Below are 23,922 nucleotides of genomic sequence, written 5' to 3' on the forward strand. Positions count from 1 at the left end.
TAAAAAATAAAAATATGTTTTAATTAAAAAATAATTAAATAATATTAAAAACTGACCAAAGCCTGAATTTTATTATACAAGTAACATTTTTCTTCTTATATATTTAAATTAATACTAACGAATTTCTATTTTTTTATTAAAAGTATTAAAAATGAATATAAATATTAATAAACGATGTAAGGTCTAAAATTTGTGAGATATATATTGATGGAGCAAGAGAGTGAAGTGAAGAGAGTCCCTGGTCTTAGAGAATCAGAAGGATAAGCATGTTTTCCCAAAGAGAGATGCCATCAGCGTCATCAATGTTCTCCGCATATGCATCCATGGCAGCATCCATGATGCTGCTGCGATCAATGGCGAACGAGCTCATTCCGCAGCCGATCAGAGGCTACATCCTGAATGCCTTCCACTACTTAGTGAAGCCGAGATCCCAGTCGCTGACCCTGGTGATCGAGGAATCCAACGGCATAGCACGCAACCACGTGTACGATGCAGCCGAGGCCTACTTGTCCACCAGAGTGAGCCCCGACAACGAGAGGCTCAAAATCTGCAAGAGCCCCAAGGAGAAGAAGCTCACCATCCGCCTCGAAAAGGGGGAGAAGCTGCTGGATCTGTACGACGGCGTGTCCCTCCGCTGGAGGTTCATCTGCGCCGAGTCCGACAAGAATGCCCCCAGCGAGAACACCAGTATTAGTAGCAACGTATCGGTGAGGTCGGAGAAGCGCTACTTCGAGCTGAGTTTCCACAAGAAGCACAAGCAAATGGTGTTGGAGTCTTATCTGCCTTTCGTTCTCGACAAGGCGAAGGAGATGAAGGACGACGAGAGGGTTCTGAAGATGCATACTCTCAACACTTCTTACTGTTACGGTGGTGTGAAGTGGGATTCCATCAATCTGGAGCACCCTTCCACTTTCGAGACGCTTGCTATGGACTCGGAGCAGAAGGAAGCCATCATGGAGGACCTCAACAGGTTCGTGAAGAGGAGGGAGTTTTACAAGAGAGTCGGGAGGGCGTGGAAGCGTGGCTACTTGCTCTATGGACCTCCGGGGACTGGAAAATCAAGCTTGATTGCTGCCATGGCTAATTACCTCAAGTTTGATATCTATGACTTGCAGCTTGCTAACATAGTCAGGGATTCCGATCTCCGAAAGCTGCTGCTGGCAACTGCCAATAGGTCCATTCTTGTAATCGAAGACATTGATTGCAGCGTCGATCTTCCCGAGCGTCGCCATGTTGATCATCACCATCATCATGGACGTAAACAAACTGATGTACAGGTCAGTAATCCTATCCGATCCTATGCATACTTGCATACCTTTCATAACTATTCTGGATGGGGACATGCTTTCTTCACTGAGTCGCTGTTATCTTTCAAACATCTGGCCCCACTCATACATTTCATCAATATTAGCTATTCAGTAAAGTATAATTTTTCTCTAGTTTGGAAATACTTCTAAAGTTGTCTTTAATGTTAAGTTGTAATATTTAAATTCTTAATATTTTAAAATTTTCTTAATACTAAAAATTTTAATAAAATAATTTAAATTTTAAAATTTATTCTAAATATTAAGAACAAAAACATTTTTTATTTTTAATTATTGAATTTCACTTCAAGTTCTGAGATTTTATATCCCACCCAATCTAATAGTAATAATGAAAAAATAAGTATCGGATAATCATTATTGGTCTTTTCAATATATCACTTCTATTGTCAAAATAAGAAATATTAGGGTGACCAATTTTTTTAATTTGTTTTATATTTAAGTTAGCACTAACTTTTTTTCCAGTTAAAGTGTTGTCATCTAACGTTCTCTTTTAGTAATGTCTACTTAAATAATATATACATTATATTAATCAAATTATTCGGTTGTTAAGCATAATATTACATTTTAAATTTTCTATTTTGTTCAGAATAAAGATTACTTGAACCCGAACAGAATAATAATATAGTCGTCTATGTCATTTTCTGCTGAGTGAGTTGCATATCATGCATGCCATGATGTGTGTGCATTATATATATATGGTCTAGAGCATTGTATTTTCACATTATGTTTTAAATTTACGAAAAGAAGGGAAAGGCAGTAAAGAGAAACGATTTATCAACACATGTTTAACATACTAGCGATTTGCAAAATGCAAAGTAGCTTTCATTATATTGATTTAGAATGCAAAGTACCTTTGATTACTTTTAGGTCACGATCTCATTTGTTTGGTATAGTGACTTATTTTATGCTGATGCATGATAGCAAAAGCGATAGGGGGTAGTAGGTTCTTGGCTTAAAATCGTTTGTTTTCGAAATCACAAACCCAATCACGTGGTTTCTGATTGAGGGATGCAAGATGCAATATTATTGCTCGTCCCTTGTGGTTTTAGAACTCGACACGTTCAATGCTTTACATTTTCTTTTAAGAACATGTTCTCATTTGAGACAAAACACTTTTTATATTTTTTCCCCCTTCCTTCTCCTATACCTAGCTACTCTTGCAAGTGGAAATATTATATTGCATTTTAAAGCAACCCTTAAATGGTAAGTGGGACACAGGACTAGATGATGCATATATATCACAATTGGTTGATACATTTGGTTTTTTGGTAGTAGTTTAATAGTTGTAAGTGAAAATAAATTTTAAAAAAAACGACAAAAAGTATTTACCATGTCATCGTCCAGCAATGGGCGAGCCCAAAAAAGCATGCTTTCACCATCGGTCCACGCATTCTGTTTGGACCGTTCATTGTTCTTGTCGTCTTGTTTTGATGCTTTCTGTATTTTAAGCAGAGCAAGAGCATATATAATGTTGTTCAAAGGTCGTTATTATAATTATTATTATAATGTTTGGGGATGGTACGTGGCAGGCCACCATAGGAATAGGACGATCCTCGTGTAAAGCTTCTATTCATTATGTTCCAGAAAATTTTGCTTTATTCCTTCTTGGTACAAGATTTTCTGCTGATCTCGTAATATTTTATATTGGTTTCCATGAGAAACCAACACGATTATTCAAAGATGAAGACAAGACTATTGTAGTGACAAGTGACAGACACATCACCATGAGATCTGATGTACATACATCTCTTAAAACATTATTAGCCAAAGATAGCATAAACCCAATCTCCTTTTCTTTTCTTTTTTTTTCTTGTTAGTTCAAAGATTAAGTGGTCAACATTGGTTTTGGAATAATAAATAGCATGATTCATACCTCATCAAAATTCAAACTTCTGACGGTGGTCAGGATATAATTCATCAAAAAACTGAAACCACTTTTTAAGATCGAAAAGATACTTTAAATATTACTTAAAATTGTTTTATTTTATATTTTTATTAGAATAATAATAATATTAGATATAATAAATATATAATTATAGATATTACATAAATAAAATTACAGATGCTAAACTAAATAGTTAGTAGTCTTATTATAGGAAGATGAATGGTGGTGAGCAAAGTTATATGAATTGTAGAAAGCAAAAGTGTATATGATTGATGAAAGAGTGAGATGATTATATGATTATATTGGTGCAGTTAACATTGTCCGGATTGCTGAACTTCATAGATGGGCTATGGTCAAGCTGCGGGGACGAGAGAATCATCATATTCACGACGAACCACAAGGAAAGGCTAGACCCTGCTCTTCTCAGACCAGGAAGAATGGACATGCACATTCACATGTCCTACTGCTCCTTCCAAGCCTTCAAGATCCTTGCCTCCAACTACCTGGACATCTCGTCCGACCACCACCACCACCTCTTTCCGGAGATCGAAGGGCTGATCGAGGACACTCAGATCACCCCTGCTCATGTGGCAGAGGAGCTGATGAAGAGTGAAGACGCCGACGTGGCCCTCCAAGGATTCGTGAAGCTCCTCAAGCGGAAGAAGATGGAAGGTGATGTTTGCGAGAATGATGATCCGGATAACAAAGCTGAACCTGCTACTAAGCAATCTAAGAAGCGCAAGGTTGCTTGCAAGCAAAAGAAAACTGTAGCTGCTGCTGGTACACAGAGAAGGACAAGAAGGCTTAGTAGAGGCTCTAGTTTGTAAATTGTTGTAATCAACTTGCTTGCTGCTGCTACTTATTGTATGTATTTATAAAATAAAATTTGCTGATCAATCATCTAGGATTATTAATTTTCTACTCTTTTTTTTTTTTTAGTTTATTTTCCATCTAAGAGAAGATGATGAAAAAGAGAGGCAGAGTTTGAGGCAAGTGGACATGTTTATGTATTGTATGGATGTAGTGATGACATTGATTCACTGGTTACATCTAATTCAAATAGAAAGTCTCCTCTGTATGTGTACACATATTGGTTTGTGGCTAAACTCTACATATCTACTACTACTGCAGGAGCTACTTGGATTCGAATTCTCAAACTCGATCCAGAGTTTTAATGATCTTTTCATGTCTAAAACTAGACTATTCAAGTTATAACTTGATTTTGACTGCACAATTATTATATTTTTTTTTAACAGTAGGCTATACTTATTATGATGATTAGTACCCATTTAAAGACTTAATGGTCAATTGGTCATGGCATCAATGGCTGGTCAACCCAATGTTTATAGGGCCTGCTACACATACAAGCAAAGAGGCCCTACAAGTTTTACAAGTTTCCAGCCCACACTTCATTCACACGCGCACTCATTTCTCTTTGAATGGAACGTAAACTACACGCGCCCCACTCAACAGTTGCTCTTCGCAAAATAGCGCTCCTTAATGGCGTACTCTTTCACTTCTCCAAGTCCTTCGAAGAAAACACAAACCGTCCGTTTTCGAGCAACATTCTAAACTGCAGAGATAGGACTCGTCGCGAAGATTAGAACTCTCCATCAACACAACATAGAACTCTCGATCAACAATCTCCAGAAAAAACGAAGTTATAATACTCAAGGTACGTTACGTTACTATTTTACTCATATTGTATATTTTCCACATTTCGAAAACGAAGAACTAGGTTTTACTGTTCTTCTATGTTCTTCTAGGTTTTACTGTTTTTCTTGTTCTAGGTCTCATTTTACAGTTTTTAATGTTCTACTTGTTCTAGGTTTTATTGTTATTCTTGCTTCTAGGTTATTCTGTTCTTCTTAGTTGTTCTAGGTGTTACTGTTCTTGTTGTTCTAGTTCTTCTGGTAACTGATTTTTGGGAGTATATTGCGTGATTTGGTGGATGTATATTGAGTATTTTGTTGGGTGTATATAGCACAATTTGTTGGGTGTATATTTCTGAAATGATATATTGTAATATAGTCAACAGTTGCAACTGTTCTAATATTTGCTTGTCCATGGGTTTATATTGCTTGACCTTGTAATGTTGCTTGACCTTGTATATTAATCCATGTTTGAGTGATATCTGACTGATATCTATGGGTGTATCTGACTCATATCTATGGGTGTATCTTACTGATATCTATGGGTGTATTTTTCATTTCAGAAAAAATGGCAGGCAGAAACCAAGCTGAAAAAAATGTAAGAACAAATATATGTCTTAGATGAAATCAGTTTTATATAATAGAAATATATCTGACTATAATTTTGCTTTGTTTACAGCAAATCAAAGACCTTAAGTGTGCAACACATTTGTTAAGTGAGAAATTCAGAAACATAAGCGAGGAGAAGAAAACAATTGTTAGGGATTTGGGATTTGGTGGCCTGATGCACATCCCGCCGCTAAGGGTGCATCACCAAATTGTCAGATAGATTCTAAGGATATTGACACTGATTAATATAAATGTTATATAGTCCTGTAACAAATTGAACACATGCTGTAAAAATTTTCCAATTATAATCTAGTTTATTGTAAAATTTCTTTCAATAATTAAACTCTCTCTGCTGTATTCAAAATGTATGAATTACAGGTACTATAATATGAAGGAAAACATCAAACCAAATATACACCCATAACCTGCCATTTTTTACACCCAAAGAAAGTTGAATATACACCCAAAAATCTATCCCCCTGATGCTTTATCCCTAAAATCCTGAATCCTAAACACTTAAAACCTAAACCTTAACCCCTAACTTGTAAACCCTAAAACCTAAACCGTAAACCATAAAACCCTAAACCCTAATACCTAAAACCCTTAAATCGTTGTAAAAAAAAAAAAAACAAACAGTATTTTATAACATAAAAACAAGATTCTGAAGTATATATATGTATATATATGTAAAATGTGAAATACAAGAAAATTCAGAAATACACCCAAAAGAATACATGCTTTCGCTCTTTTGTGTGCTTCTCATCCCTATCCAGAAGTGGTGATCCAGATAGATTGGAATCCATATATGACGGTCTTCATAAAGATCTGCAGAATACACCCAAACACAGACTATAAATACACCCGAAAAAAATTAAATTTACACCTCTGCTGCAGATTTTAAACAAACATTACCTGAAAGTCACTTGTTGTCCACAAGACCAAAATTCAGCAGAAAATCATTCCAATTCCTATCAAATAAGTCTTTAAGCACACCCACGCTTCTCGCACTTCTCTCGTAATGTAATTTCTCACATCCTTTTCAATAAAATTTAACAAACTGGTCATCAACAGAGAGAGGCTGCAGAATACACCATGTCAAAAACAAAAAATACACCCAATCATGTCTGATCTAATACACCCGAACGATAACAACTCAACTAAAAATAACAAAAAAAGTCATAAACTGTAAATACACCCACACTTCCCCCAAAAATACACCCAAAAAAGCCTGATCTACACCCGAGCGTCTGCTATAAATTGCAGATAATTAATCAAAACTAATACATTAGATTCAATCCACAGATTTATATTCACGCGTTAGTTTCACAGTCAATGTTCACGAATTATTCAGTTACACAATGCTATACAAATAACTGCAACAAAATTCAGAGTAATCATATGTAAATCGCTCTCGCTCCTTTGTGTGCTTCTCATCCCTGCCCAGAAGTGGTGATCCAGATAGATTGGAATCCATATATGACGGTCTTCATAGAGATCTGCAGAATACACCCAAACACAGACTATAAATACACCCGAAAAAAAATTAAATTTACACTTCTACTGCAGATTTTAAACAAACATTACCTGAAAGCCACTTGTTGTCCACAAGACCAAAATTCAGCAGAAAATCATTCCAATTCCTATCAAATAAGTCTTTAAGCACACCTATGCTTCTCGCACTTCTCTCATAATGTAATTCCTCACATCCTGAGGTTGAATCATCCATTATCTTCAAAACGAGTTCAAACTTTGATTTCAGAAACCAGAAAATCGAAAAGAAAACGAAGCTGGAGTTACAGAGAGAGGAACTAACGTCAATGACGAAGAACAAACCAGTGAGGAAGGAGGAGAAAGAACGATCGAAAAAGCAGGGGAAGACGCGCGAGAAGAAGAACGAGCAAATTTGGAAAGAAGGAGATATATAGCGCGTGTAAGGGACGTAGCACTTGCAGCGTGTTTTGGGGGGTTAGGGGTTAATTGACTTGTAATGCTTACAAGCCCTAATCGCTTGTATGTAGAGCTTTTCCGATGTTTATATTAGATACCATCTATAATTTAATAAAGAAAAAGTATAGGAAAATAATGCTAATTGTGAACAATGGATTAAAAAAAAAAGGTAAAAATTAGATTATTAATTAATTATTTAATTTTAAAAATTAAAATTTAAAAAATTATGATTAACATTTAAATTCATTTACATTACGTACGGTTATTCCTAATCTCACCCTAACTTTCAATACACGTCCAAAACTCGCCATCATCTTCTTCGGTTCTCACCTCGCGCCGCTGTACTCCCCGCCCGCTATACCGACACCGCCGCAGCACCGCCTCCACCTCTGCTGGTCAGCCCGACGTGCCTCGTCCTCCGACGCTTAGCCCAACGCTGCTGTCGCTGTTTTAACACCACTCTTTCGGACCGGCTTTACTTTTTTCCATTCCATCAAACTTCTTCTCACCTATGATACTACCATACTCTTCTTCTTCTTCGGATCCAAGCATGGTTAGCTTCTTTCATAATTTGAGCTCTATGCTTCACAACAGTGCCGCCCCCAATCCTTCAAACTTTCATTCACCACAAACTCCAACTATAGATTTATTCAACTACTTCCTAGATTGATTATTAGATCTTACTACATACATACCATTTATTCATCAATTTAATTCCATTATCACATCATCAACTATAGTCGTTGCGTCGTTTTTAACATAGCATTTCAGTGAAGCTATTTCAATAGCTAGTTTAGGATGATTATTTTAGTAGGTATGAGATGGTTATTTTAGTAGGTATGAAATTATTATTTTGATTGAATTGGATTAGTTATATATAATTAAAATATGTTGGATGTTCAATTCATTAGGTATGCAGATAATTATTTTTATCCTTAAGTGGATGGTTATTTTCACTATGGGTGAGTGACGCCGGAGGCGGTGTGTTGCAAAGCAAGCAGCGACGGTGAAGTGGGATAATTATTGAAGAAGATAAGGTGGCAGCCGGTTGGAAAAGAAGAGAGTATTGGAGTGAAATGCTTTGGTAAATTAAGATTTTGAATGATTATTTTTTTGAAATAACTGAGTAGACTTTTTTATTTAGGTAATTTGTGGAGTATTTTTTTATTTTTTATATGTATTGAACTAAACATCCGCCCCATTATTCATATTGTTAAGATTTCTCATTGTCTTCCTAATATAATTTTTTAATAAAAGAATAGCTCTAATAAGTTACAAGACCTATTTCTAATTCTCTATGAGAAGTTTAGAGTTGTGACTCTATTCAAAAGTATTTTTGCTCTTTTAAATTTAGAAATTATCTGAATAATATTATATAGAGTAGTTTAGAAACACAATGTTATTACTATTTTTTAATTTTGAGTTTTTAATATTCTGAATTTATCATTTTTAATGGTAAAGATAAACTCTTCTTCTTATGTCTGAAGTTATGAATTGTCTTTTAGATTTAGTTGATTTAAGTAGATAAGTTGCTATTTTCATGAATTATTTAATACTTTGTTGTGATATCATATGTTCAGTCACATTTTCTTGGATACATATATATTCAATATTGTAACCTCCTCTTTTAAAAAAAGAATAATAATTATATTATAGCCATTTGTTATGTAGATTTTTTGTAAATTTTAGTTAGTTAGATATCTAATTTATAAGAACGAAATTTACTCTTCTTTGCAAATAATAATTTACCATGCATCATAGTCTATCATCTTTGTCATGAAGAAGAGAAGAAGATTTTTTGTTGTTTTTCTTTAAATGATGAACTAGAAAGTTAAAATAAAATTAACTTGCGAAAATAACTGCTTCGAATGCAAATAAAACTTGACTGAACATAAAGTTTGTTGCAGAAGTAAATAAAAGATATTAAAGAGGAACTTCGAATGTAAAATTACTGGAATTAAATTTGCTAAATAAAGATAAAACTTTATGAAAATAAAGTACAGAATTTGAATTTGAAAAAGAATGTAAAGATATGAAAGGAACCCTCCAAAAAATAAATTCGTGATAAACTCAGAAAGTCGTTGAAATGTGAGTGTGTGAAAGTATTTTTTGAAAAAAAATTCTAACTCTTTATTCTAATGATAAAACTCCTATTTATAGATAATTATAACAATTAAAAATTATAATTATATCTAACAACTGTCAATGCAAGAATCACTTTTAAATGATTTGTTTCTGTCGACACACTTGTATAATTATGACTTCAATAGAGTACCTAATTAAATACATAACTATTTTTAAAGTCAACTTTAACATGTGTTTGTAACTTGATCCGACAAAACAATATTTTTAGCACTTAGAACCTTATCAAAGTTTTAAATTTGTCGAACATTGACCAGTGACAGAGCTTCAAAAAAATTGGGAGACCCTTTTATGATAAAAATTATATAATAATATTTATTTTAAAATAAAATATATAAATATAATTTTTTTTAATTTATTAATAATATGATAATAAATAAATGATTATACAAATAAAGATTATAAAATATTTTAAAATTATATTTTTGAATCTTAAGTGACTTAAAAGTTTTGAGTTTTAAAATATTATCGAGTATTAATAAATAATTAAATATTGACATTGTATAAGTTATACAAATAAAATTTTATTGAATATTATACTGATTTTGTGTAACACACACAATTAAATTAAAAAACTAATAAAATAACACTAAATTAAAAGTTATTGAATTTCTTAAAGATGATACAAAAAAAATTGTTTGGACTTGACACTTAAATTAAAAGATTAAAATTTCAAAAGATACAACTTGTAAATTCTTTATAAATCAATATGAATACAATATGACAAATATTTATTGAATATTATACTGATTTTATGTAACATAAAAAATTACATTAAAAAACTAATAAAATAATACTAAATTAAATATAATAAAATATCTAAAATTGAAAAATGGTAAGTTTTATAGTGTCTTTTATTGTGGTGTCTAAATTGTTTAACTAGCTTTTAAAAATAAAAAATAAAATGTTTAAAAAATAAAATAAAATATTTAAAATTTATTAAATATTATCTATTTGCCTTTTTTAGTAAGTTAGGCAAAATTTCAAAGGTATTGTAACATTCACCTTATCCAAGTCCAAGATGTGATGATTGAAATTTTAAAAAGAAAATTAACCCGTTAACATGGTAAAACTTCAACAAATTGTTTTCATTTTTTGCAAAATAATTACTAATAGTTTTATAAAAGATTTAGGGCCATGATCCCGATTGTCTAAGTTAAGCTTCGCTAATGATTGGTTTGTTGAAAAATTCAATAATAACTTATCAAAAATATTATTTTTGATTTAATAAATGCCTCTTAAGTAATTTTTTTACCAAAAAGAATAAAAATATAAAGATTTAATTTATTAAATATTTTTTACGAAATCCGAGTCATCAACTATTTCTCTAATAACCGTTCTCATCATCAAATATTACTCGCTCTTCTTTGTCGAAGTTTTTTTTTGATGACTTGATTAATATGACAACTGTTTCAAGAGTTATTTGAAACGTTGATTTTGAGCCTGAACGTGAGGTCCAAACTCCTTTAAAAAAGCGTCCGACTTGTTCTTACGTCGAGGTGCCGCCGTCCGAGTTCCTCATGAGGAGGTGGAGGGTGGTACCTGCAAGAAGGTTCGATACTTAAGTTAGCAAGGGCTTTAAGCAAGTTTTTAGTAGCTTAGAACATGAGTATATCTGAGGAGTGTCAGTGTTTTTATAGTAGAGCTAATAACCACATTTGTTGGAGTAGTTCTACCTTTGTTGGTGGATAACCGTTTCCTTTATCTTGGGGGAGTTCGTTAGGATCTATCTTTTAGGAAGATAGAGATAGCGAGAGAGATTCAGTGAGGCAGTTACTTATTCAGATAAGTACAAGTCGGTCCCTTTCGCTGAGTCCGACCTCTTAAAGAGGTCGGGTATTTGGTAGAGGCTAATAGGCCATCCTTTGGGGTGAGCCTTTTGTCTTTATTGGGCCTGCCTTTATAATTTGGGGCAGGGTATGAACAGTGCCCCTGCTTGAATCCGGGCTTTTCATGAGGTCGGATTCAAGCATTTTATGGCTTCAGTTACGACGTCAGATACACTGCCTTCACGAGATCGGGTACTCGACGTGTTTTGAAATTTTGAATGTCGCCTTTTTAAATGAGGGACGAACATTACACGGTAGTTCCCTTAGGATCCGCGCACGTCTTTAAAGAGGGGTGTGAAATGATTATTTTGCCCCTTCTCCCTCTTCTCCTTTTCTCATTTCCGAAATGCTTCTTTTGCTCCCTTCATCGCAAAAAACCCCTCCTTTCCTTTCTTTGTTTGTTTCACAATCGCTTTTGGCTTTTTCAAGATTTTTTTTATCTCAATTCATTAGAAAGAGTTCTTGGTGAAGAGGATTGCTCGTGACTTTGCTGCTTGACGTGCCCTTCCATTCTTTGAATTTCATAAAGGTTGGTATTTTTATGAGCTTTCATTTATAGTCTTGGTTGTTCTGTGTTCCTTGAGACTGTTCTAAATAGTATTTGAAAATAATTGGGAATGTTTATTGATGATGGGAGCTTTAGATTTTCTTTTATCTATCACAAATCTTTTTTCGAAACAATTTTGTGGTTTGTGATGAATTTAAATTGTGTTTCTGGAGTTTTGAGGGACTGTAGCCATTTGTGACTGTTGAATGTATTTGTGTTGTCTCCAACGGCGTTGCTGCTGTTGGCACAGAAGAGATGCCATTTCTGTTGGTTTTGAAAAGATGTTTTCAAATAACATTTTGCATTTGGTTTCTTTTGTCCGATTTCTTTTACTGGTGTCCGAGCCCTTTAGTGTCAACTTGTTTACTTTGTATTTGTAGGTGTAGCTTTTATGTCTCAGTCTATAATTATGAACATGTCATAAAAAGTCTTGCCTTCTTTGTTATCTTGGGTAGATACTGTTGTCATTGCTCCTGTTCCCGTAGTTGATAATAAGTACAACGATGTATTTCGTAGACACCATAGGCTATGTGAGAGTCAGAAGGATGAGCGAAATTATGAGATAGTAGTGCTAGATTTTGAGGAGAGAGTGTGTTTTCCTCCTTTAGACAACTCGGAGCGCCCTTTTCTCTATGCGTATGATTGTTTTTTCTCAAAGTTAGGCATTAAGCTTCCTTTTTCTGACTTTGAGATGAATATCCTTTGGACTTGTAATGTCACTCCTTCCCAATTTCACCCGAATTCATGGGCATTTTTGAAAATTTACCAGATTTTATGTCAAGTGCTTGATGTCCGATCTTCTCTCATGGTCTTCTTTCACCTTTTTGTGTTGATCAAACCCAGGTCTTCGAAAGGAAAGTCTTCTTGGTTTTTCTTTTGTGCTGTTCAGGGTAGAAAGATTTTTTCCATTTTTGATAAATCCTTCCATGACTTCAAAAACTATTTCTTCAAAGTCCGAGCTGTAGAGGTTGTCCGACCTTTCTATCTAGATGAGAATGATGAACCTTCCTTTTCAATATACTGAGAGGAAAAACCTGTGATAGCTAAGTATAATGTAGAGGCCTTAGATGATCTTGAAAAGTGTGTGGTGGACATGTTGGAAGATTGCTGGGGACGGGCTCCTCACTTTGACACTAAAAGGTTCTTAGGGGACCCCAGTCAGCTTCAATCCGAGATAGGTAGCTTTCCGACCTTTAGCTTTATGACTTTCAGTTGTGATTTATTGACTAAGATGCCTTTTATTTTGTTTTTCAGAGAACATGGCTCCAAAGTCTGTAGCGATGAAACAACTGCGCTAGACCAGAAAAAACGTCATGGCTCAGACTATTCAACAAAAGGAAACCGAATGTACCTCTATCCAATCTTCTCCGAAGAAATCAGACTCGGGTACTTCGGCCCAAAAGAAAATCATTCCTACTCCCTCAAGTCAGTTGATCCCTTCTGACTCCTCTCCAAAGAGTTCTGCTGTTCCTCATTCTCCCTCATCTTCAGAGCCCCCTTCCAAAAGGCAAAAAACTGTTGAAGAGGGGAGTATTTACAATAAAGGTTTTCATGGGCTTGCTTGGTGTAACACCCTAATTACCCTAAGCCTTACCTCTAGCCGTAAAGCAAAAGAAAACTAAGTACCAAGACAGTTCTAAGGCTTATACGATAGTACATATATAGAAAGGAATTATAATACGAAAAGCCTGATGAAGGATTACAGCTCAAAAACGGAGATACAAAAGCGCGAAGCGTTCCCACGATAACTAAAAGCGTAAAGGATAAGATACAAATACAAGATAATAAAGCATATGTAGATATATAAGTATAATAGTCATAGAGTTCTAGCCGTAGCCCGCGGAATTTAGGCCGACTAGTTATAGACAGATATAACAGAGTTTTATAAAGGTACAAACATAAACAACCTATCTCTCAAGTTTAACCTCTAAGGCAACAAAGAAATAAAGATACAAAAGATAAAGAGTGCTACAACAAAATAATCAAAATGCAAGAGATGATAAAGGATCCTCCGCTCTGTCACCATCACTCAACTCACCGAGGTGGGTTACGACCTGCATCTGAAAAACAACAACAAAATATGGTATGAGAACCGGAGGTTCTCAGTATGGTAACTGTTCCGAGGGTTACCTAAAACTGTAGGTCGATCTCGGACGAGATCTTCTGTACGGGTCGGAGATAACGTGTCCGGCTGGTGGGTGGCGGCCGGAGCTGTCGTGTCCGACTTGTTGGATTGGCTGTGCTGCTGATCCTTTGTCACCGGAGGGTGGTGGTACCTGCAAGGAACTCTGATGCTTAAGTTAGCAAGGGTATTAAGTAGGTTTTTAGTAGAATCAGAGTATGAGTTATACCTGGGTACTCCAGTGTATTTATAATAGTGTGGAGTGACCTTTTTAGATAAGATAAGTTAGTTATCTTATCTTATCTTTTCTTATCTTTGGGTGAGGTCAGCTTATCTTCAAGGGAGCCGCCTTTATCTCTATAGGCTTGGACTGCCTTTGGATTTGGGTCGTGTTCCTCTATTTGGGCCATTTACTGGGCTTTCCTGTCAGTTTGGCCGAGCTCTTTAAAAAGAGGTCGGATAGTCTGACCTGAGGAGGTCGGTCGCTTTATCGTTAATCATCCCGGGTCGGACAGCTCGACCCAAGGTATGAACGGTGCCCTTGCTCGAGCTCGGTCTTTCTTTGGGAGGTCGAGTCTTGTATTTAGGACTTCGATCCTGTTCTGATGAAGCCGAACTCGGGCACCTGTCGACTTCTTCTTTGTTGAGTCTTCGTTTTTGAATGTGGAATGTTTTCTTCTAAAAGCGCGCGCTTTTGTATTAGCGCTCTGTTCTTGGGAACGGGCGAGGGTTTTTAATACCGTTATTAATTAGTTTTTAATGCCCCGTTTCCTTTGGCTTTCTAATTTGAATCTTTACACACAGAAAAACGGTTTCTCTTCTCTTGTTACCGTAACTTTCCTTTTCTTTCTCATTTTCTGTTTTTGCCTGGAGTTTGCAGTTTCGCGTTTCTTCCTGCGACATTGCCTGGTGATTTTGCTTGTGCAAGGGCGATTCTGGATTTCGTCTTCCATCCTCAACTTCTCTGAAGCTTTCCGCTTTTTCCAAGTTGGTTCTATTTACAGTTTCTTCACTTTTTTCGTTGCTTTGTCTTTGGTTTTTTGCTGGAGCTTTGATATTTGGATGCATGTCGAAAAGCTTGAACCTTTTTATGATCTTGTGTTTGCTCGTCGCTGTAATGTGTTTTTTCTGACTTTCTTTTTCGTTTTTTACGCATACTCCTGGTATTTCTGTTGAGGCTTCCTAGGGCTTTGCATGTTCTACTGTCGCTTCTAGCTGTTTTTTGAAAAAACTGTATCTTGCTCACTTCTGTAAAGATTGCCCCTTGATTTTTGCCCTGTTGATAGCTTTCCTTGTTGCTGCACCTTTGTAGGAGATAACGATACTTGTTTTGATTTTCTTTGTTTGTTTGGGGTGCGTTTTCGATGACTACTTCTTTGATCCCTGCTTTCGCTTGATAGCTTCCTTTTTTACTTTAAACTGGGACGGTGAGTCTGGGAGGTAGCTCATTTGGATGGCTGTGTTCGATTTGTGGTTTGTGGCCTTCGAGGTGTCGTTTTAGTTGCAGAACAGAGAGGGTTTATTGTTTTCTTGTATCGTGACGTAGGCTTGTGGGTTTTCCTGAATCCTTGTCCTGTTAACTGCCTCCAAAGGATGCCCCTGGATCTTTTTGGTATGGGTCCTGGGGTTTCCTTTTGTTGCTTGTATTGTACTGGATTATGTTGGCCGAGTTATTCTGATTTCATCCGAGATGTTTTTTAGTAATCCAATCTTCTTTTCTTGCTTGTAGGACTAGTTTGGCCATGTCTTCTCGCAAAAATATTGTAGAGATGTCTTCTAAAGTTCCTGAGGGGATGTTCGATTGGCTGGACTCCCTTGTCTTAATCTGTGTCTTTGTGGTGGATGCTGAGTTTTGTGTAGAGCTGAGGAAACATTATAGGGTTTGTGGTAGCGGTGCCCGGGAAAAGGATTATGAGCTTGTAGCACCCGACTCTGACGAGAGGGTTTGTTTTCCTACCTCGGTCGAGGGGGAGCGTCCCTTCTTTTATGCCTAGAATATTTCTTCAGCCAGTTGGACATTACTTTTCCCTTTACTTCTTTCAAGACCGACTTGTTGTGGTCGTGTAACGTTGCCCCATCCCAGCTTCATCCGAATTCCTGGGGTTTTGTCAAGATCTTTCAGCTGCTTTGCCAAGAGTTAGGCGTAACACCTTCTCAGACTTTTTTCCTCTACCTTTTTGTTTCAGCCAAGCCTGGAGCTTCTTCCAAAAAGAAAGCTTCTTGGGTTTCTTTCAGGTCTGCCCAGGGGCATAAAGTTTTTGCCATGTACGATGAGTGCTTTAAGAATTTTAAGAATTATTTCTTTAAAGTTCGCGCTGTTGAGGGGGTCCGCCCATTTTTTCTTGATGAGAATGATGAGCCTGCTTTTCCTCTAGAATGGCAAAAGAATGTGAGAGTGTCTCGTTATACATGGGAGATGCTTGACGAGGTTGAGCGGGCTTTTGTCATTGTTCTTGAAGATATATGGGGGGAACCACCCCACCTTGATACAAAAAAGTTTCTGGGGGACCCTTCCCTGGTTCGCACTGTGTTGGCTACTGTCTGACTTGTTTTAATCCTTGGTTTTAGCTTTGCTTCCTCTTTTTGTGATTGTAACCCGTTACTGTGGTTGATTGATGTTTTTCAGAGATGTCTAAAAATAATGACTCTATGAAGGCCTTCAAAAAGGCAAGGAAGGCTGCTGCTGCTCAAAATATATCGGCCAAGGTGGCAGGAGAGGGATCTTCTCAAGTTCAGGTGAAGCCGCCTGTGCCAAGTTCACCTAGGCCGAGGAAGGTGATCCCTACTCCTCGGGTTCGTCTGGCTGACCCTCCACAGACTTCTGTCGCTACTTCTGGTGCTCCTCCCAACAAAAAACAAAAAACAATTGAGCCTTTCAACCTTGATGCTCCTGACTTCGACGCGGTGGAGTTTGTCGATCAGCAGATCGGTCCTTATGGTGCCCTCCCTATGGATGATGTATCACTCCTTCGCCATTTAGATTTTATAACTCGGAGTAGCATTAAGATGACATATATGGGAGCTGCCCTGTATCGAACTGCCCAAAATCTTCCTCTTCATGCTACCAAAGCCTTCATGGAGGAGGCTAAACAGGAGTTCGATCGGATGAAGGGCTTGAAGGAGGAGCTTGAAGTGAAAGTGACCAAACTGGAGAAGGAGCTGAAGAACGAGAAGGCTAGCTCTCTTGCCTTGGCGGCTTCTGTGAGGTTGGCCGAGGACACGGCATTGAGGCATAAAGACAGCTGCATCACATCCTATCGGGAGGTAATGCGTCTGAGGGAGGAGTTGGAGTTTGTCCGAGTTGATTACTCCGAGCTCTAGGGTCACCTTGTCGGCAGCGTAAATGCTGCTTATGGGAACCTGAAGGAGCAGGTTCGAGTTCTTGCTCCTGAGTTTGACCTTACTCTCTTCAGCCTGGACAATGTTGTGAGGGATGGTAAGATTGTCCCTGACGACCCGGATGATGATGATGTCGAACCTCCCTCTGCGCCTGCTGCCAAAGTGTCGGCTTCTACAGTTCCTCCAGCTGGGGTCGTTCATCCAAAATTAGATCCTGATTGCCAAATTTTGAATAGGGATGATAGCACAGTGGATGCAGTGCCTCTCCAGGCTCGCCCTCCTTCACCCCGTGCTGACGCTGCCGAAAAGGCTTCGGATCTTAGCTGAATTTTCTATTTGTTTGTGTATATTGCCCGGCTTGTGGGCTTTTAAACTCTTTATTTTGGAATTGACGTTTTGCTGACTGTGGACACATTTTAGTTGCTTGTTTAGCAACCTTATTTTGAAAAACAAAAATAGTTTCCAAGTTCTTGGGGCTGGTTTGGGTAGCCTCTTTGAACTTGTTTTTATTATATCTTCACGCCTTTAATATCATGTCGATCTTTATCTTATCTTGGCACCTCTTTTAGGTTTTTGGCAGTGCTGGAGCCTTGTTGCTCGACCTCTTTGGGCTATTTTTGTACTGGTATCTTTGTTTCCTTTGAGGCAACTTCCCACTTTTTCTAGTAATCTTATCTTGTTTTGGACCCTTTGTGAGGACTCTGCCAGATGTTGCTTTTTTATAGTTTTTGCATTTTATGTTGGCCGACTTTGTCATGTCGGGTCCTTCCTTGTGTAGACCGACTTCATCATATCGAGTCCTTCATAGTTATTCTTATAATCCTCTTTCTTGGACCTTGGACAGGTCTCTTTCAGGGATTACTTCTATAATTTTATGTTTTGGGCCGACTTTGTCATGTCGGGCCTTTCCTTGTGTAGACCGACTTCATCATGTCGAGTCCTTCATAGTTATTCTTGTAATCCTCTTTCTTGGACCTTGTGCAGGTCTCTTTCAGGGATTACTTCTATAACTTTATGTTTTGGGCCGACTTTGTCACGTCGGGCCCATCTAAGTTATTTTTGTAATCCTCTTTCTTGGACCTTGTGTAAGTCTCTTTCAGGGATTACTTTTATAACTTTACGTTTTGGACCGACTTTGTCACGTCGGGCTCTTCTAAGTTATTTTTGTAATCCTCTTTCTTGGACCTTGTGCAAGTCTCTTTCAGGGATTACTTTTATAACTTTACGTTTTGGGCCGACTTTGTCACGTCAGGCCCTTCTAAGTTAAAGTAATCCTCTTTTATAGGGTTGGCCAGACCTCTTTCCAGGGTTTACTTGTAACTTGGGTTGACTTGGTCCGACTTCTTAACGTCGGCCAGTCTTTAAGTTATTATTTAGCAATCCGTTAAGACCTCGTCAGGTCCTTTCTCCGGATCACTTTCGATAACTTTTTACATTATTCTGTTTTCATCTTTGCCGATTTGTAGAAGGTGGGTTCGATCCTTGTTTAGTCGACCTTTAGATGATTTTGGTTTTCATCTCTTCCGGTCTTTATGGTGATCGTGCAGTGAATTTTATTTTTCACTTTCTGCCGATCTGTTGCTTTATAATCGTGCGATGAATGTTTCATATTAATGCGTCTTGAAAACTTTGTAGAATATCTAAAATGTATTTTATTCAAAAGAAAATGCAAATATATACATGCGGGAGTGTCTCATCCCTTTAAGTTGGATAGTTTGTAGGTCTTGGCTTGGTGCCTCGTTAAAAAACCTTTTCAGGAAAAAGAGTGTACCTTATGCCAAGATCCTTTTTCATCCCTAACTATAATACCTTCTTAGGTTGCAGGCGTGCCACGACCTAGGAAGCTCTCGCCCGTCGAGTTCGGACAGTCTATAGTAGCCCTTCCCAAGTACTTCGATGACTCGATAGGGTCCTTTCCAGTTTGCTGCCAACTTTCCTTCCCCAGGTCGAGTTATTCCGATATCATTTCGGATTAGGGTGAGGTCGTTCTCTGGGAAACCCCGTGGCACTACCTTTTGATTATATCTTGAAGCCATTCGACGTTTTAGTGCTTCTTCCCTGATCCGAGCTCTCTCTTGGATTTCGGGAAGTAGGTCGAGCTCTTCCCTTTGAAGTTGGGAGTTGGCTTCTTCATTGAAGTGGACTACTCTAGGCGACCCTTCTTCGATTTCTACTGGGATCATTGCTTCCGTTCTGTACGCTAATCGGAAGGGTGACTCCCTTGTGGTGGAATGTGGCGTTGTCCGATATGCCCATAGGACTTGTGGGAGCTCCTCGGCCCAGGCTCCTTTTGCGTCCTGTAACCTCCGTTTTATCCCAGCTAATATGACTTTGTTGGCAGCTTCGGCTTGTCCATTAGTTTGGGGATGTTCTACGGAAGTGAACTGGTGCTTTATGTTCAAGTCGGCCACTAATTTTCTGAAGCCTGTGTCTGTGAATTGGGTGCCATTGTATGTGGTGATGGAGTATGGGACCCCGAACCTTGTGACAATGTTCCTATATAGGAATTTTCAGCTTCTTTGAGCGGTGGCGTTGGCTAGGAGTTCTGCCTCGATCCACTTTGTGAAATAGTCTACCCCTACTATGAGGAATTTAACTTGTCCTGATCTCTGAGGGAAGGGTCCGAGAAGATCGAGTCCCCATTTTGCAAATGGCCAAGGTGAGGTTACGCTAATGAGCTCCTCTGGCGGCGCAATGTGAAAGTTGGCATATTTTTGACATGGTAGACATGTCTTTACGAACTCTGTGGCCTCCTTTTGTAGAGTTGGCCAATAAAATCCTGCCCAAAGTACTTTTTTGGTAAGTGCTTGTGCTCCGAGATGGTTGCCGCAAATGCCACTGTGTATTTCTTCTAAAGCTTCCCTTGTATTGGAAGTCGGCACACATTTTAACAGAGGTATTAAAATCCCTCTTTTGTATAGAGTATTATTTATGATAGTGTAATGTTGTGCCTCCCGTTTTAACCATTTTGCCTCCTTTTCATCTGTGGGGAGTGTTTCTGTTTTAATGTAGTTAATTATGGGGGTCATCCATCCTTGATCCTAACCTGTTAGGGTTAGGACTTTTTCTTCTTCGGAGATGGACGGATTCTGTAGCATTTCTTGGATGAGGCTCCTATTGTTGCCTTCTGGTTTGGTGCTGGCTAGTTTTGAGAGTGCATCAGCTCGGGCATTCTGTTCGCGGGGTATGTGGTGGATCTCATACTCTTGGAGTTATCCGAGATGTTCCCTGGTTTTACCCAGGTACTTCTTCATAGTGGGGTCCTTAGCTTGGTAGCTCCCTGTTATTTGTGAAGTGATCACCTGTGAGTCGCTGAAGATACTGAGTCTTTGAGCCCCGACCTCTTTAGCCAGCTTTAAACCAGCTAGTAGTGCCTCATATTCTGCCTGGTTGTTTGAGGCAGGGAACCCGAATTTGAGGGAAAGTTCAATTTGGGTTCCTTGGTTGTTTTCAATTATCACACCTGCGCCGCTTCCAGTCGTATTTGAGGAACCGTCCATGTAAAGATTCTATTCTATATATTCTGCAATGAAGTCGGCTAAGTATTGTGATTTGATGGCTGTCCGAGATTCGTACTGAAGGTCGAATTCGGACAACTCGACTACCCATTGTAGGATTCTGCCTGCTAGATATGTTTTCTGCAATATCCTTTTTATGGGCTGGTTGGTCTGAACTTTAATTGTGTGAGCTTGGAAGTACGGGCAAAGTCGTCGAGATGTTAGTATGAGTGCGTAGGCAAGTTTTTCTATTTTTTGGTAGTTCAGCTCGGACCCCTGTAATGCTTTACTAATGAAGTATACAGGCTGTTGCCCCTTGTCGTCCTCTCAAACTAGTGCTGAGGCTACTGCCCGACTTCCTACTGCGAGGTATAATATGAGTGGCTCTTCCTCTCGTGGTCGAGTTAGGATAGGTGGTTGTCCCAGAAAACTTTTGAAATCTTGGAAGCCTTGCTCGCACTCTGTTATCCATTCGAACTTTTTTCCCTTCCTTAGAATGGCGTAGAAGGGGAGAGACCTTATTGCAGATCCTGCTAGAAATCTGGACAGGGCTGCCAACCTCCCGTTGAGTTGTTGTACCTCTTTGACACAAGTTGGGCTCTTCATGTTGAGTATGGCCTGGCATTTATCCGGATTTGCCTCGATTCCTCTTTGTGTGAGCATAAAACCCAAGAACTTGCCAGCTTCTACTGCAAAGGTGCATTTTGCAGGATTGAGTCGCATGCCATGCTTCCTTATAGTGTCGAACACTTGGACCAGGTCGGACAATAATGTCTCTTCACTTTGTGTCTTTATTAGCATATCGTCCACATAGACTTCCATGATTTTTCCGATGTGATCCGAAAAGACTTTATTCATTAGCCTTTGATAAGTAGCTCCCGCGTTTTTAAGGCCAAAAGGCATTACGATGTAGCAATAGTTTGCTTTTGGTGTTAGAAACGTCAGGTGGATACATTTGGAATTTGATTGTATCCAGAATATGCATCCATAAACGAGAGGTATTTATATCCGGATGAGGCATCTACCAGAGCGTCTATACTTGGGAGTGGATAAGGATCTTTTGGGTAGGCTTTGTTGAGATCAGTGTAATCAGTGCACATTTGCCACTTCCCGTTTGACTTTTTTACCAAGACGACGTTAGCTAGCCATAGTGGGTATTTGATTTCTCTTATGAATCCTGCCTCCAGTAGGGCTTGCACCTGCTCCTCCACAGCTTGGGATCGTTCTGGCCCAAGTTTTCTTCGTCTCTGCTGTATTGGCTAAGATCCTGAGTAGACTGCCAACTTGTGGCACATTAGTTCGGGGCCTATGCCTGGCATGTCTGCAGCTTTCCATGCAAAGAGATCGACGTTATCTCGTAAGAACTGTACGAGTGACTCTTTTACGTCTCCTTTCAGAATTGTGCCAATATTAGTTGTTTTGTCCGGGGTGTCTCCGAACTGAACTCTCTCTACTTTACCTTCAGGTTGTGGATGGAGTTCTTCTCGCCTCTGAACTCCACCGAGTTTGATTGTGTGGAATTCTTCTCCTCTACCTCTGAGGTTTAGACTTTCGTTATAACAGCGGCGCGCCATCTTCTGATCTGCTTTTATTGTAGCTATCCCTTCTGCAGTTGGGAATTTCATGTATAGATGTGGAGTTGAAACTATTGCGCCGAGTTGATTTAACGTTGTCCGACCTATTAAGGCGTTATAAGCTGAACTCACGTCGACCACGATATAGTCTATTTTGAGTGTTCTGGATTGGTTTCCTCTTCCGAACGTTGTGTGTAGTGAGATGTATCCAAATGGTTGAACTGGGGTATCTCCCAGTCCGAACAGGTTGTTTAGGTATGCTTTTAGCTCTTTTTCTTCTAAGCGGAGCTTGTCGAAGGCAGTTTTGAATAAGATGTCGGTGGAGCTCCCTTAGTCTATTAGTGTGCGATGGAGATTTGCATTTGCCAGTAGAATGGTGATGACCATAGGGTCGTCGTGTCCTGAGATGATACCAGATGCGTCTTCTTTGGTGAACGTAATTGCAGGGATGTCGGGCACTTCCTCCTTTCCTTCAACATGATATGCTTCTTTGAGATATCTTTTGCGAGATGATTTAGAGATTCCTCCTCCTGCAAATCCTCCGTGTATCATATGAACATGTCTTTTTGGTGTACAAGGTGATCGCTTGGTTCGTCCAACCTCCTCGTCCCTCCTCCTTTTTCTTTGCTCATCATCTCGGGTGGCCAGATACCGATCTAGTTTTCCTTCTCTCACTAATTTTTCTATTACATTTTTTAAGTCGAAGCATTCGTTGGTGGAATGTCCTCAGACTCGATGGTATTCACAATATTCGTTCCAGTTTCCTCCTCCTCTTTTGCCCTTGAGTGGTCGAGCTGGGGGTATTTTTTCCGTGTTACAGACTCTTTGTAAATATCCACAAGGGACACCCGAAGGGGGGGTGTAATTATGATATTTTTTAATTTTTTCCCCTGGTCGATCTTCCTTATTTTTGGACTCTTTATCTTTATCTCGGTAGGTGAAACCGGATCTTGAGGTTTCTCCCAGTCGAGAATTTTCTTCCATGTTGATGTATTTCTCCGCCCGCTCTTGCACTTCGTCCAGAGATGTGGGGTATTTCTTTGATATAGATTGGCTAAAAGGTCCCTCTCGTAAGCCATTGATGAGGCCCATGATGGCGGCCTCTGTTGGTAGGATTTGTATATCTAGGCATGTTTTGTTGAATCTTTCCATGTAATTGCGAAGACTCTCCCGATCTCCTTGCTTGATTCCTAATAATCTGGGGGAGTGCTTAGCCTTATCTTTTTGGATGGAGAATCTGACCAGGAACTTTTTGGCCAAGTCGTCAAAGCTTGAGATGGACTTCGGAGGTAAGCTGTCGAACCATCTAATTGCCGTCTTTGTGAGAGTTGATGGGAAAGCTTTGCAGCGAACTGCATCTGAGGTGTCAGTGAGGTACATTCTACTTCTGAAATTGCTGAGGTGACGGTTGGGATCTGTAGTGCCATCGTACAAAGTCATATCCGAAAGTTTGA

General features: G+C 38.5%; 1 protein-coding gene, 1 long non-coding RNA gene and 1 pseudogene across 2 annotated transcripts; all 3 read left to right on the plus strand.

The window, feature by feature from the left end:
- The first annotated feature begins 165 nt into the window (after nt 1-165).
- On the plus strand, nt 166-4,296 carry LOC107642907 (AAA-ATPase At5g17760). The gene is made up of 2 exons (XM_016346414.3): nt 166-1,277; nt 3,522-4,296. The coding sequence occupies exons 1-2, from the start codon at nt 267-269 to the stop codon at nt 4,035-4,037; spliced, it is 1,527 nt and encodes a 508-aa protein (XP_016201900.1). The 5' UTR covers nt 166-266; the 3' UTR covers nt 4,038-4,296.
- Nucleotides 4,297-4,829: 533 nt separating this feature from the next.
- Nucleotides 4,830-5,563, plus strand: LOC148563395 (uncharacterized). Its single transcript, XR_015883515.1, has 3 exons — nt 4,830-4,885; nt 5,426-5,460; nt 5,542-5,563. It is a non-coding gene; the product is annotated as an uncharacterized LOC148563395 (long non-coding RNA).
- Nucleotides 5,564-17,007: 11,444 nt separating this feature from the next.
- LOC148563396 (uncharacterized) lies at nt 17,008-17,724 on the plus strand (annotated as a pseudogene).
- The last annotated feature ends 6,198 nt before the right edge of the window (nt 17,725-23,922 follow it).

Source organism: Arachis ipaensis, chromosome B5, assembly GCF_059453495.1.
Source record: "Arachis ipaensis isolate K30076 ecotype BB chromosome B5, ASM5945349v1, whole genome shotgun sequence".
Classification (NCBI taxonomy): Eukaryota; Viridiplantae; Streptophyta; class Magnoliopsida; order Fabales; family Fabaceae; genus Arachis; species Arachis ipaensis.